The 14509-nt window shown below is 51.0% G+C and overlaps 4 protein-coding genes across 4 annotated transcripts; 3 read left to right on the top strand and 1 right to left on the bottom strand.

Moving 5' to 3' along the window:
- The first annotated feature begins 411 nt into the window (after positions 1 to 411).
- On the top strand, positions 412 to 1378 carry POSPLADRAFT_1169088 (hypothetical protein). The gene is made up of 2 exons (XM_024488040.1): positions 412 to 1077; positions 1123 to 1378. The coding sequence occupies exon 1, from the start codon at positions 748 to 750 to the stop codon at positions 946 to 948; it is 201 nt and encodes a 66-aa protein (XP_024340489.1). The 5' UTR covers positions 412 to 747; the 3' UTR covers positions 949 to 1077; positions 1123 to 1378.
- Positions 1013 to 1381, top strand: POSPLADRAFT_1139093 (hypothetical protein; the record flags this gene model as incomplete). Its single annotated transcript, XM_024484997.1, has 2 exons — positions 1013 to 1077; positions 1123 to 1381. Coding segments are annotated over 2 exons (324 nt in total), but the record flags the coding sequence as incomplete, so codon positions are not given.
- A 447-nt stretch (positions 1382 to 1828) lies between these two features.
- POSPLADRAFT_1055774 (hypothetical protein) lies at positions 1829 to 6998 on the bottom strand (the record flags this gene model as incomplete). Its single annotated transcript, XM_024480682.1, has 11 exons — positions 1829 to 1858; positions 1921 to 2088; positions 2506 to 2554; positions 2603 to 2665; positions 4876 to 4922; positions 4973 to 5061; positions 5117 to 5192; positions 5248 to 5769; positions 5820 to 5908; positions 5964 to 6030; positions 6084 to 6998. The coding sequence occupies 11 exons, from the start codon at positions 6996 to 6998 to the stop codon at positions 1829 to 1831; spliced, it is 2115 nt and encodes a 704-aa protein (XP_024340487.1).
- Positions 6999 to 8352: 1354 nt separating this feature from the next.
- POSPLADRAFT_1140176 (hypothetical protein) lies at positions 8353 to 10573 on the top strand (the record flags this gene model as incomplete). The annotated part of the gene is made up of 9 exons (XM_024485139.1): positions 8353 to 8407; positions 8465 to 8763; positions 8828 to 9070; positions 9131 to 9501; positions 9554 to 9606; positions 9672 to 9877; positions 9943 to 10012; positions 10067 to 10179; positions 10232 to 10573. 9 exons carry the CDS (start codon positions 8353 to 8355, stop codon positions 10571 to 10573), a joined length of 1752 nt encoding a protein of 583 aa, XP_024340486.1.
- Positions 10574 to 14509: the final 3936 nt, after the last annotated feature.

The following is a 14509-nucleotide window of genomic DNA, read 5'->3' as shown; positions in this document are numbered from 1 at the left end:
ATATTGTCGCGCGAGAACATACAGAGAATGGCTAGTCGCAGATGTAATTGCTTAATTATGTACATATACATTCAACTCCTAAGATACCAGACTGTAGCTTCTAAGAGAAAGCAATACAAAAATAACAAGTAACTCACCGAACTCTGCAGATGGTTCAGAATGAAGCAGAAGGCGAGCTGGCATATGGATCTAAGGCAGAAAAGGTCAGAATAACAGGCTCCTGATCATAAGATCAGGGTACTGGTACATTCACCAGGAGCACGGGGCTCAAAATACATGCAAGACAATATTGAGACATTTGAGACGTGGGTGGGCAAGATGAAAAACTTCTCAGATTTGTCGCGCATGCCTTGTCGTGTCTTGTGCAAGTCACATGATATGCAGTGTTTGCCCGCGGGTTAAACTGCGATATGGGTAGCTGCTGGTCACCCGTGCATGCCAGCCGTAGGTCAAATCGATAGATTTGCACGAGGATCAAGCAATTTTGACCGGGGTGCAAACTTGACATTTGTCCCCCGGGCATCTGCAGGCCATTCAAACGTAGGCTAAAGTATCTTCTGGCCGTGTACTATAGAAGGTGCTTGTGGACGACAAGTGTTTGTTTGGGAGAGGGGTTCTGATTCTCATCAGCATCAAGTTAGCGAATCCATACGGAGAGTATGAATATCCGGCACCCCGAGCAACACGGTCAAAGTCAATGACGGCATTCCTGTCGAATTTCACCCGAGATGCTTGATCACCGGCTGCATGTCTGCTAAAGTGGAGGCGTGCTATACTTATCCTACCTCCCGACATGTCGCAGCAATTGGGAGCATTTCAGGGTATCCACTTAGTCTTGTGGCTGATAAGGCGACTTCGAAGATCGGCTGTACGACGCTCTTCATGCATACCAACTACTACAATGCCTTCCGCTGCAATATGCGTGCAAATGTTATATTCCGTGCGTAATTTGTCATGTTAGGCCCTCTCTTCTCGTACCTCACGTGTCGCGTGCAGTTCGACGCGACCCACAGAATCAAACCGCTTGTTGAAGCTACCCCATCCTGATCACCTGGAGAGCCTTGAGCCTTGCCCTGCGTGTATCTATATGCCGCCTTCATTAATTACCATGGTGACAACTAGACAGGTGTACAAATACCATGCATTCACAGAGGACGAGCACCCATACTCGTGCACGTCAATGGGTTGTGCCATTCCACCTTCAGTCATGACGGCCCCAAGTTCATATCGCTCACTCAGATGGCATGAGCCGAGCGCTAATCGCCCTATGATGATATGCCGAGCAAGCCAGAAATTTGGCAAGCGAACGTTCCATTGCCAGCATGTCTTGCAGGATCTGCTGCCTCACAATGTGGTGACTCATTCAGACAGTATAATTTGACGGCATATGTCGTGGACGTTTCCCCTGCATGGGGGAGGCTGCGAGACAGGCGGTTACGGGTGACAGGGAAGCCTGTTGATGATTTCCCTGCTGATAATGTCGACCTCCCCCGTAAGAGACGGTATTGCTATCCCTCATAGGATGATCAAGGAGCTTAGTTTCCTTGCTATGGATTTCAGGAGAAATAGGAAAGGGAACGCACCATTTAAATGACGCCAGCTCAGATGAAAACGTCCTTGATGACGCAAACTCAGACGGCAACACCTACACGGCCGAGGAAGACGCTGACCGGGAAGCCAACATTCGCCGGTGGCATCGTGGGTGTGAGGAAGCTCGACATGCATGGACGACAGGGCCATTTGCGAAAACCAAAGACGCAAGGTATCGACAGGGGAGAGCCAGCGATGTGCTGTCCATGATAGAAGAACTTTGGACGAGCGAATACTATTACTCAAGACGTGCTCGTGACAACTGTGGCTGACTTCGTGGTCTCGTCAATGTATCGCGGGGACGGCCCTGATGACAACTCAACAACTCACACAGAAAAATGTGCCGTCGGGTTCGAAGAGATCGACGAGAACGAGAGCACCGACGCCGCCGTATGAGGGCTCGATGCGCGGCGCGAGGATAGCGACTAGGAAGATCGAGCACGGCACGAGGCACCAGGGATCGTCGAGCGAGGGCGTCTCGAGCGTGTCACCCCATTCCTAAGGGAAAACTGAGTATCTACATCTCATGTATAGTACAGCTCAATTCCAAACAATTTGGATGACTATCCAGAAGGCCAGGGAACATGAGCTTAAGCGAGCCGAATTACAGACTGGGCGGTTGTATCATCGGTGCCAGTCGCGCCGATCATCTTTGGTAGGGTCGAGGCCATTCAGGCGCCCAGTACGTGGGCTATTTGGAGTGCGAGGCCGAGCGAGAGAGCGCGCCGATGCCATCATTCAACCTGTCCAGCGAGGAAGTGGTGGTGTATAAAGCGTTCACCTGATCATGCAGGGACGCGTATCTGCCCACTACCAGATCAATCGAGCCTCGAGGTTACAGGGAAAATCTAGACTTACGACTGAGGGGATGCCCAAAAGATAGAGGCGACAGTCTTAATTAGGGTGTCAACTTACAGCATTGCTGTCATAGAAAAGTTCCCACGAAGATGGTCTGTCTGTCCGACTACCAGATCAATCAAGCCTCAAGGTCATAAGGAAGATCTGGACTTACGACTGGGAGGACGCCAAATTGATGAAGGCGACAGTCTTGGGGACAGTAGTAGTGGTGTGTAGGCTGTGGTCAAGGAATCAACTTACAGCACTGCCTTCATATACAATAGGTCTCACGCCAGTGATAAGGACAAACTACAAGTTCGACCAGAAGCTACGCACTCAGTCGCGATCGTCAAAGAGCGGGTATATAAGTGCAGCGTTATAGCTGAGTTGAGCTGCCATGGAGGGTTGTGCTTGCCCCATTCTCGTAGCACACCTAGATGTAGTCATGTAATTGAATAAGGAAACGCGTGTGTAGCTCAACAGATGCGTCTCTTACCTCATCTCTGCCGCCGCCGCCGCCAACTGAAGTACAAATGCGACTGCTAATAAAGACACGAGGAGGTATCTGAGGCGGCTGTCCGGATGAGTCGAGTGATGCGCATGGCTAAGAAATACTGACACATTGTTCTGATTGTACAACATGTGGCTTGGGTACTGCAGCAACAAATCCTGAGCCTCGTGTAAGATGAAGTTGCAGACGCGTTTTGAAAAATCGTATCATCGGTCCCTCTTAGGAATGAAATTCATCATACGCGAAGCTGTGTACTCCCCCAGAATTGTCTCAACAATATCGCCTGTCTCGTTTGTAAGATACCTCGAATCACCTGGTTGACTAGCGCTACTTACGCAGAGAAGGCTGCTCCACAGTGACCGCCATTTCTGCAAAGTGTTATCAGCCGTCATGCCTTGCCAATACGGCAGAGAAAGGAATTACAATCCTGTCTGAAGCTGTGAGCCTGCCGCTTATAGGTGCGAAATCGAGAGTCTGGAAGGATGATTTGCAGGACCGATGAGCATCGACGATCCCACATACTTGCAGTTCTTGTATTCCACAAATCGACTGCTGCTTCCTGCTAGTTGAAGACAGATTGCCATACGCAAATCCGATGCCCAAGGGTTGGGCCTGGAATGCCTTCCGGTCAGTCACCAACATCGAATTTCTGCCGCTTGCACATACGGGTATATTGTCCTATGAGTTCGCGAGATAAGCCAGAGCTTGATGTCTCGTGGTCACACCGCGTTCAGCCATATTGCGAGGGGATTGTTACTTGAGGAACTAGGACTTGTGTTCCAACATTAGTAAATGGTGTAAAACGGTACACGGCTTGAACATACCGAATGTTCTCATCGGAAGTATGGTGGTATGCACCGACGTCCGGTAGACGCCGCGTGACATCTCATAAACACCACGTGTGCAGTTGCATACCGTCTCTGTAGCCGACAGCTCGAGGACCATGGATATCGTAGGGGAATGCACTAGGGAGGAAAGGGTCCAATACAAGTGCACTTCCCGCCCCTTGCCGACAATCGCCGCGAGCGCCGGAAGTACATATGGCTTATCCGTGCGATTGGAGATGCCAGGATCAGGCCGTTTGCGCCTAGGGATCAACGTGATCACATAAGCTCCGGTCGTGGCGGCGGGTTGACGGAGTACCCATGCTGGATGTTCACGACTTGACGGATATGTGCAAATAGTGGCAACATAAGGTACGGGGCTAGGTGTCAAAATTTAGGACCGCGTCTGTATAGCATTTCAATAAGGAACGTCAGTCACACATTCGTCTGCAAATGTAGCAGAGAGACTACCTTGAGAAATAGCTTTCCCCCGACCAAAGCTTTTGCACAACAAGCTGCACATCGCCAGGTTGCTCTTGTCGATAGGCGACCATCTCTGCGTTCTCGGGTTCCGCAGGCGGTCCTATCGTCCACTCGTCTCGAGCTTGATCGCAATCTAGACACCACTGGCGAATGCTGACTTCCCGTTGAGTATGTTCATCCACGGTGTAGGCTTGTCTGCCCAGGCTGGTGTCGCTGAAATGTTTCCTCTTTATTCCTGAGACGATTGGCCAAAATCGGCGAGAAAAGCGGACAGTGTCGTCATCCAACAGGGGAGAACAATACTGCGTTAGGGGGCGGCGGAAATAACCATCAGGAAAAGGTGTGAGCTCGCCCGTTGCCCACAAACGTCTGTCGGGTACTAAATCCCAAGGCAGGGGGGCCGTCCATGACCCATGGCATTGGATGATGGTGTATGCATGATTGACCTCCTTATGGGGCAGCAGATCACGCAAGATATAGTGGTAGTGCAATGGTCGCTTGCTCAATTTCTGGCCCGCTCGGAATATCATCAGATGGAGATGGGCATTCAGTTCATGCCATCCGAGCGACCGATATGAGCAAGGAGCCGTCATGACGGAAGGCGTGATAATATTATTCATGGTTGCGCACGAGTCTGGAGGGTGCTCTTCCTCTGCGATGATGCAATATTTGTAGGCCTGCATTAATGTGAGCACGGCAATTGGCGAAGACGGCACATAATACATACAGCGCAACGATCGAGTTTCTGCAAATGATCAGGATGTGGTATCATCAATAAGCGATTTGTCTCCCAAAGCTCTCGGAGGTCGCGTCGGACTGCATGCGGTATGTGAGGCTTCAGTGGACGTGTAGAACAATATAATGTTCGCACGGAATATAATATTCGCAGGTATGTGACAACGGAGGGCGTTGTATTTAGTGCGCATGTTGAACATCATGTAGTCAATCTTTCGGTTCACCTCGTCAGGCACAAAAGCTAAAGTAACGGTCATGTCTACTCACCAATAGCTGAGGCATGTCGGGAGGCAGGATATAGCACGCCTCCACATCAGCAGACACGCAGCCAGTGATCATGCACCTTGGGTGAGGTCCGAAAGGAACACCGTCCTCAACCTTGGATGTCTCACTTGTAGAGACCGACATTCGCATTCTCTTGGCAGGGACTGCACCAGTCTCTGTGTCCGGGCACGATTTTCGCTTTGGCAGGCGGGGGATGACTTCGACTGGCGAGTCGCGTTTGATATGGGAGAGGACCGGCTCGATCACATCTGCGTAGACGGGCGTGACAGTGGGTATATGAGCAAGAGCGTCCTTAGATAGATGATGCTCGTAGTGGAGCGGTCGCTTCATGAATTCACGGCCCACTCGAATTGTCATTAGATGCAAATTCGCACCCAGTTCATGCCACCCCAGCGAGCGATACGAGCTACAAGCCGTCGCGACCGGAGGTGTGAGGGTATAATCTTTGGGGGTGCACGAGTCTGGAGGGTGCTCATCTTCTGCAATGACGTAGTATTTATAGACCTACTTGACGGTGAGTGCAGCGACCATTTGAGGGGACATACGATACATACAGGGCGGGTATCGCGGTGGTCTAGATGGTCGGGATGGGGTATCATCAGCAGGCGGTTCGTTTCCCATAGTATACGGAGGTCGTGTCGAACTACATGAAGGTTGTAAGAGAAGGGCAAACGGATTGTAGATGAGCAACTACGCACGGAATATGATGTTTGCAGGCGTGCTACAATAGGCGGAGCTAGAATCAATAGGCGTGCGGAGGTCGTCCTACAGGGCTGCATTATCAGCTGCAAGGCCGAGGTAGTAACCACCATACTCACCGACGGTTGAGGCGTGTCGGGAGGCAGGATATAACACGCCTCCACCTCAGCGGACACGCACCCAGTGATCATGCATCTAGGGTGAGGTCCATAAGGACCCCCATATTTGAGCTTTGACGCGTTGCTCGGACTGTCAGACAACCGCCTTCTCTTGACACGGACCTCATCGGTCGTCGTGTCTGCACACCGTTTTCGCTTCGGCGGGCGAGCGATGGCTTCAAGTGGCGCGTGTAGATCAATACCGGGAGAGTCCGCATGAGCAGCGTCTGGTTCGACGACCCTGATATTTGCGCAGTCGTGGATGGGTATATACCCAAGACCGAAAGAAGCGCGGTCCTGAGCCTTGGTTGCGTCGCTCGAAATGCTAAATGTGCGCACTCTCTTTGCGCGAACGTCATCAGGGCTCGTGTCCGCGCATCGTTTCCGTTTCAATGGACGGGAGACGTATGCAAGAGACGGGTGCCCCTCATCCGAGTTGGGCTTGACGTCCCCGACACTCGTGCAGTTGCTGATGCATATATGCTCAAGACCGAAAAATGCGCCGTCATCGGCCTTGGTCATGCCGTTCGAGGTATCAGGCGGCAGCACACTCTCTGCGCGGACTTCGGCAGCCCTTGTTTCCGCCAACCGTCTCCGTTTCAGCGGACGCGTGATATCTTCTGGTGGCGAGGAGTCCGCGTCTGGTTCAACAATCTTGATGTCGGTGCCATCGCCAGTGGGTATATGCTTAAAATTGTCATCAAAAGAGATAGATGGTGCACGGCTGAGTCCAGAGACAGGTGTAGCCGGTGGAGAGCTTTCGCGTGAAGAGGAGCTGCCAGTGTCGTCCGAAAGCGCAGGAGTATTTTCGCGTGGGGAGTGCTCAGTGGCGAGCGCATATAACATGTCAGGAATAATGATGTTAAGGCCATTCATTTTTGTGTCGACTTTATCGCGAGTTCAGCGAGGTAGTGACGATGGTGTAGCGCGAACAGCGCGCGCCACCAGTGCCCTTAGCGGGTGCTTAGTCAGCGCTACCCTCGGAGAACCCCGAGGCCAATCACGTCTTGACTGGGGTAGTCGATTTACTGTACTGTACAGTGCATTTGGGCTTACTCGGGTGCGCACACCACTTCTATGTGGTCGTATAGGTCTTTGTGAGCCTTCTGAGCCAGCATCTTTGATTGATTCATGCCAGAATACGTTTCAAGCCTCCTGTGTGAGGACCGCACAGTTGGCATGCATGTCGGGTGCGTTGGTTTTGTCTCTGCGGTCTGGTTTTTATTTCAAAAATGCTCGTATAAGACTCCTGCAGAGACCTAGGTCTTTGTTATCACAGGACACTGCGTCGCTGCTCCGGTGTTCTGATTCGGTTTCCCATATGATGCAGAATGTCCTCTACGGGCACATTCACCTCGACTGAGAGTGTCGTAAAGTGCTGCAATCGCCGCTTCCATCATTATACACTATGACGCACCACCTTAGGAACGATTCCTCAATGGACAGTGCGTCGCTACATCAAACGTTGACAGTGTGAGGACATTCGTATCTGACCTCTCATATCAGAATCCATCTGGATCTGTTTGGGTATGAGGATTGATCTTGTACACGATGTAGGTACAAGCCTTTCATACGCGTCATTCTGTGTGAGAGATGCGTGTAGCCCTCGGAAGACAAGGGCGGTGTGCCGTGTCAATTCCAGCTTTCTTTTGCGAACTCTCAATGAGTCAATAACTGTAGCTTTGTCGTCGATGTCATGATATACTCTTCTCTGAGCGGTTCCATTCACTGTCAGCCGGTTGATATTCTTGCGGGGAGAACATGGTTTTGAGGCGAACAGACAGACGTTTCACCTGGGAATGCTTCGCGCCAGTGGGGTCGTTCAACATGATCTAGGTGAGTTTCGTGTATTTTCGTCGAGTCTTCCGCAGATTGACTGTGCGGTTCCGATCTAGCAAATGACAAGCGTGCTTCCATATGCGACCTTAACAATGCGTCTCTCTGATCAGCGAGGCACGGTTCCCGCGCCTCAGACGGCACATCTGATATCACAACTACAAGGACTCACCTCGCACAGACCATGCAGATTAGGTAATATGCGGGAGGTCACCAGTCACTGACCCGCGTCGACGATGCCCACAAGATCCAAATTGGAATACAATGGCCTCTGTGGCCTGTGGTCACGCGCTTCACAACATAATATGAACTCAGCCAAAGCCGCTCGAGCCACTCACTCTCTCCGTCCATTTCTTCACCTCCAACCTCCACTTCACCTCCAAATGCCCTCGCCATGGTTGACGGCTTCAAACCGAGACGATCTAATAGACTGAAACATTTGCCGAAAGGTATGGGTCCTCGTCGTTACCGTTGACGGGTTTGCCCTGACGGTGGCCCGGCCACAGTTGATTACTGCGAGAACAAGACGGCGGATGGAAAACGAAAAAGGGGAGCATTAGACGAAGAAGACGAGTATACGCCGTCCCGGGAAGGTACGCCGGAGAATGAGAGGACTAAAACACGCGCGCCGGGGAATCAGAGGACTCCATCACGGAGAGTGATACGCAAGACCGCTATTACAAGGAGTTCACGACAGCGAGCCGTCGATGCATCGCAGAACGCGGGTGCCTGCATAATATCAGGCATGAAGGATAAATCCGTTCAGCAATGCCATGTGTTGCCACGGGCCACAAAGCCGGATGTGGTAAGCTCAAGTGGCCCTTGCGCGCAGATGGTGTCTCTGACGATGTATATACACACATACATAGCTTACGGCTCTAGAGTGGTGGTGGGACATTAAAGAGCTCAGCGTGGATTCACGCCACAATCAGGTCTTCCGTGCGTCTTCTTTCCAGCAGGCATGCCGATACGCGTGGACTTACTTGCATACAGTCCGTGCCGATCTCCATGCCTTGTGGGATCGTGGATACATTGCGATCATGCCAATGCCTGGCGTGACGAAAGATTATCTGGCCAAGTGGCGCGATGGTGGCAGGCACAAGGTTCTGGAGGTGAGTCGCTGCAACCTGATAATATACGACTGATGCGAGTCGTCGCCACAATGTGTATAGGCTAGCGACGAAGCCAAGATCCACGAGTACTGTGTGATCCCTCACCCAGACCTTGTGGCCGGTGCACCTCCCCCTGGCAACTCTCCGATCCGCGAAGGGTTCGGCTACGGATTCAACAAGGCTGGGATCATCCGGTCCCATGCGAAGCCGCACTTCATGGCCTTGAACGCGGCCATGAAGCTCAAGGAGAACAAGGAGATGTGGGTGAAGGTGTTGAAGGTGTTCTACGAGAGAATACATCTTCAAGTCGATGCATCCCGCTTCGTGGAGGAGCTCCTGACATTGTCTGACGTGTGGACTGCGCCACCACCCGGGGAGGCAGAGTTGGTCATGAAGGAGGAGAAGGAGCAAGCGGCAGAGGAAGCATCCAGGTCAGTGAGCACGTTTGAGCCGTGGCGTCGCATTCACCTATCTCGTTCGTAGTCTTCTAGCAACGGTTCCTACAGGCGAGCCAATGTCCCCTAAACGCCCAAAAGGTATGCCGGGATGCTTTGTCTTGTCATGTGGCACGGACTTATTTCAACATCTTCGTGTGGCGCAGCCGCTCTTATGGGTCCAGGGGGTTTGGAGATGGAGAAACGTTCCAAACCGAAGGCCCACAAGGCTGAAGGTGAATCATGCGGTAGCAATCTCAAGTTGTTTGCTGCTTATTTGGCGCCTACCGGGTCACGGTGCCTGTTGAGTCTTCAGGAGGACAAGTCAGTCCAAGGGTGTCACGTTGTCCCGCGAAGGACCGACGACGATACGGTAAGTCGCCAATACTTCTTCATGATACCCGTGTGACCATGGCTTGGATGCTCTCATGCATGTAGTGTGCGCAATTGGCGGCGTGGTGGGGGCTTGATAAATTCGACGTCGACTCCCCATTCAATATCTTCTTATGTGAGTGTATATGTCCCGATCGGCCCATGTAGCCCTGATCCATATCCCACATAGTGAGAGCCGACATCCACTGCTTGTGGGACCAAGGGCTCCTCATGTTCGTACCTGAGCCTCATATTATCGACGAATATCTCGAACAAGACATTGTCCCCATAGATGGAGGCTTGGTGAGTGGAAGGACATGACCTCGACTCGTATCTTGCTCATGGTGCTACCCAGTCGCTCGACGAACCATCTGAAGTGTCCGATTTCCCCGTCTACAGATACTGTGTCGTTGCCCATTGCGACCTTCCCGTTACAAAGAAGAACGCTGCGTTCCCGAGGGATGTCAAGACCGTAGGCTATGTGGAATCCCGTGTCCCTCCCCATCTCGTTATATACAATGTGGGGTTGGCACTGTCGAAGGGTGGACGAGATGGCTTCGTGAAGGCTCTAGATGCCTTCTACAAGCAGCACAAAGTCGACTATGAAGCGATCCGTGCTTTCAGTGGAATTGAACGGCTCGTCCGACAATGGTTAGTCGAGGAGACCAGCCCCAAAATCACCCCTTGCTATGATTAGCCATATATGCCCCAATATGTAGTATCCCATCGTATGGTTATTCATGCATGTTTCTACTCCATGCCTGTGAGAAGTAATCTAATCATATCGCTGCTCATCAAAGGCATGAGAGGCCAGTTGCGTTGTTTTGAACATCCTGGGGCGTTACAGTACGCAATCAGTTTATCAATGTCGATCTGAGACTGTCAGGATTCAGATCAGTCCCCAAACAATCAATCGTATTGTGTACCATGCCTGAGCACGAGTGAAAAATTTAGTTGAGAAGGATTAGTACGAGCTTACATGGCTGAGAGTGCGCAGGACCGTGACGTCGCATCTCGCCAGCGATCTAATATCCTCGCCATGTACAGGATTGCAGCTGAGTACGGGTTCTAGTCACAAAAGCCTCTGTAGATACTCCGCGAGCAACATTACAGGAAGCTCCACGCTTGATCACAGGACGACGGGTGAGGTGACACGGTTACTCTATATTATCAAACTTGGTTGTGTCAGCCACCAGTAATCATTGGCAAGCAGCTGCTACATCCGGTGATTGTATCCGCCTTTGTCACATTTCATAGATAATCAGTCACACACCTACGGGATGGCGTGTGGATGACCACTATTACAGGAAATCGTATCAGAGCTCCGGGCGTGACAGGAGCCCAACCTGAGCTGGGTGTTCTGTTGGACAACGATACAAACTGCAGAAATCAAGATAGAAAGATACTGACGCTCACAGTCTGGATATTTGACAGACCTGTTTGTAGCGACTGATTGCAGACAGCGCGATTCTCGCTCCGAGCGAGAATCGCGCTGTGTAGTATTGGACGAGTTTGGTGTTGACTTTTGGGTACGTCGGGCAAGCGTCGCTGCCGGCCCGGGTCACGTGGTCGTGCGCCGGTGTGGGAATAGGACTTATGTAGGCGTCGTGCGCCATAGGTAGCCCCATTGGTTTGTAACCTTATCCACCATTGATCCCTGTCCATCGAGGACGTTGTCTGCCGGCAGTCTTTCCGGTGTCGTTCTCACATGAAAATCATTACAGCTATAGCTTTGAGCAATGACCCCCACTTACTTTCGCCAGCCTTGAAGCTGTGTGTCACCGAAGGCAGCAGAGTCTGCGGGACACCTAGCATGTATCAACTGTCGTGGTGCAGTGAGTTGGTGACATTGCTTCTGTAGAAATGAGTGTTGGTGTCGGGTTCGAACAAGCAAGTGTGAGGGTATACAGAAGTGAGCGGTGCGGGAAAGGATCAAATACAAAGTGGTTTGTCTCATTCTCAGGGCAGGGAGGCAAACATGTGAAGTAATTACATGCGGGAACTCGGCCTAATATAGTAAATGCTTATCTAAATCAGGTAAGTAGCAACAAGGCACTATCATGCCACAGCGCAGCACATCAGCAAGCCGGTAGTCGGGCATGCACTTGCCTGGTTGTTCCAACAGCATCGTGCTTGATACCAGTCTGCAACTGATGCCTTCTCGAGTTTTGGTTACCAGAGGCTAGAAATGTAAGCTGACAAACATCAAGAGCATCACTGATAGCTCAATTTGTATGATAGCCTGGAGGCACCCGCATGCCCCACCTGTGAGTCCAGAAACACAGGTTGTTTGCCCCCTGATAGAATATAACGACTGATCGTGGGTTAATATTAAATGTGTCCAACATGTGAGGTTGTCTTCTCCTTGGTATGGGTTCAAGACTAAATGTCTGAGCCTCAGGCTGTACTTTTATCAGCCTGTAGCTTGTCTCCCGGATGGCACGTTGATGCTTAACAGGGGGCAGCCGCAAACATTTGGTTGATACATTGATGTCTGATACAATGCAAGTTCACCTCTCGCGTAGCTATTGCAAATATACATTCTTAATATTGAGGCTCAGCAGATATTAGGTGCACATTTTGCCACCTGGACTGAGTTGTACGTGTCCTAATGACTGCCTGCATCATTGCTTGACTTTACACACTTCTGACTAAGGTGACTACTACATGAGCACAATCTATGTGGTGCAAACAGGTCAACCATCTCCTGATAGCTATTTCTTGAATAGACAGACAGGGTTGTCAGGGGATCGACAGCCTGAGGTTGCCTTGTGTGGGTGATGGTTTCATTGTGCATAGACCTGCAACTGCATCTTGAGCTGATGCAAGCAATACTGAGTACATCCTTCAGGATCCTCTTCTCATATGACCCGGGATACTTGAAGTATGCCACATCAAACTGGTAAATCATTGAGACTTGTGGGAGACCTGTTCATTCATGTAGGAGTCTGCTGCATGACACCTGGTCAAATGACATCAAACCACCTTCACAATATCATTCACGCTTTCAACATTGACCCTGCTTGTCACGAATTGACACAGTGTCTAGCCATTTTTTAATTTTTTCCTTTCCACGGGCTTGAACCTGTGACCGCTATACTATATGCTCGAACGGACATGTCATTATCTACTGTATGATTAGATTAGATGGGCGGCTGTCACGACTTGGCACAGCGTCTAGCCATTTTTTAATTTTTTCCTTTTTGCGGGCTCGAACCTGCGACCTCTGTACCATACGCTCAAACAGACAAGTCCTTATCTACTGTACGATTAGATTAGATGGGACGGCAGTGCACAGCACAGCTCGGGCTCCGCTAACACAGCCGCTCTGACTCACCGGCCCCCGGGGCTGCATCAGCATGCTGCGCACGGACCAGCTGCGCACGGACCAGCGCGCACAGCCTGCCCTTATCCCCCCCCTGTATATAAGCCTGCCTCTGCTGCCCTAGGGATCTCAGTTTTGACCTCTTGTCCCTAGGTCAGTAAGCCCCTGTACTTACTTACTTTCCTATACTAATTAACTTGTCCCTAGCCTTAGGTTTGAGCATTGCTCACCATCACTTCGGTGAGAATCAGTCAAACACCCCCAGCATCCTTTTGTCTGGCTTTCCCCTGTCGCTTGACCCCAAGTCGCGACATTAGGTCGAAACTCCTCACTGCTGCCGGTGTTCCCCCAAACTCCCACACTCACATTCACTTCCTACAGGTTGGGTGGTGTGCACCCTACTATACTTAGATAGCCTACAATACATCACCACCACTTAAGGAACAAACTCTTTGGTATCTGCACTTCAGTGGGCGATACTTGTCCTCACGGACACGTGGACTAGGTTCCTGCTGCATACTAGCCAAAAGCAGTATTGGGCCCCATGTGAACTGCAAACCTTAGTGTTATCTCGGGCACCATAGGTGTAAGCTAGCTAGTATGGCCTTTTGTAGCACGCGCACCTCCCCTTCCTCCCCCCATCACCGTGGCTGACGAATTCTTCGACTGTTCTCAACTTGAGCACACATTTGACACCCAGGAGCAGATCGACGTCTCCCGCGACAACCCAGAGAGCGACAGATCCAAAGCTCCATTCTTCCGTTGTGACCGACAACCGTGCCTGAAACATTTGTCTTTCCGTTCTATTCCATGTACTACTAGCGCCCATACTGGCGCCTGTCTTAGCGCTCACCCGCAGGTTGAACATTATGTAGCTTACATAATGGGGTCCGTGCGCACTTCGTGCATGGTATCGTACCACTATGTTTCTTTCTTCACTAACACGACCACATAGACACGATGGTCCGTGCGCAGTTGGTACTTGTATAAGTAGTTGTACCATTAGTCGGTCGAACCCTAAGTTCGACCTGGTTATTCATTCAAGTCTCTGCTCCTCTTCGCTTGGGGTAGTGGTCATTCTCGACTTCCTCGCTCGATCTTCAGGACGACGTACTGTCCATAAGTCCTCGCTCGTCGTCTACGAGTCAGGCATCGATATAGGAGTATAGACCGTTGTATCAAAAGGTCGAACTTTCTAAGCTACGTTCCTAGTTTTACCTAGTCGAACAACTCATCCACCATCACGTCAAACAACGCAGTAAACCCGGTTCCCTTGGGACTACCAGACCCTCGCAGGATCTCCCCTTC

This window comes from Postia placenta (genome assembly GCF_002117355.1).
Source record: "Postia placenta MAD-698-R-SB12 unplaced genomic scaffold POSPLAscaffold_5, whole genome shotgun sequence".
In the NCBI taxonomy this organism is placed as follows: domain Eukaryota; kingdom Fungi; phylum Basidiomycota; class Agaricomycetes; order Polyporales; family Adustoporiaceae; genus Rhodonia; species Rhodonia placenta.
Note: the sequence above shows the minus strand (reverse complement) of the source record. Positions and strands in the feature narration are given on the sequence as shown.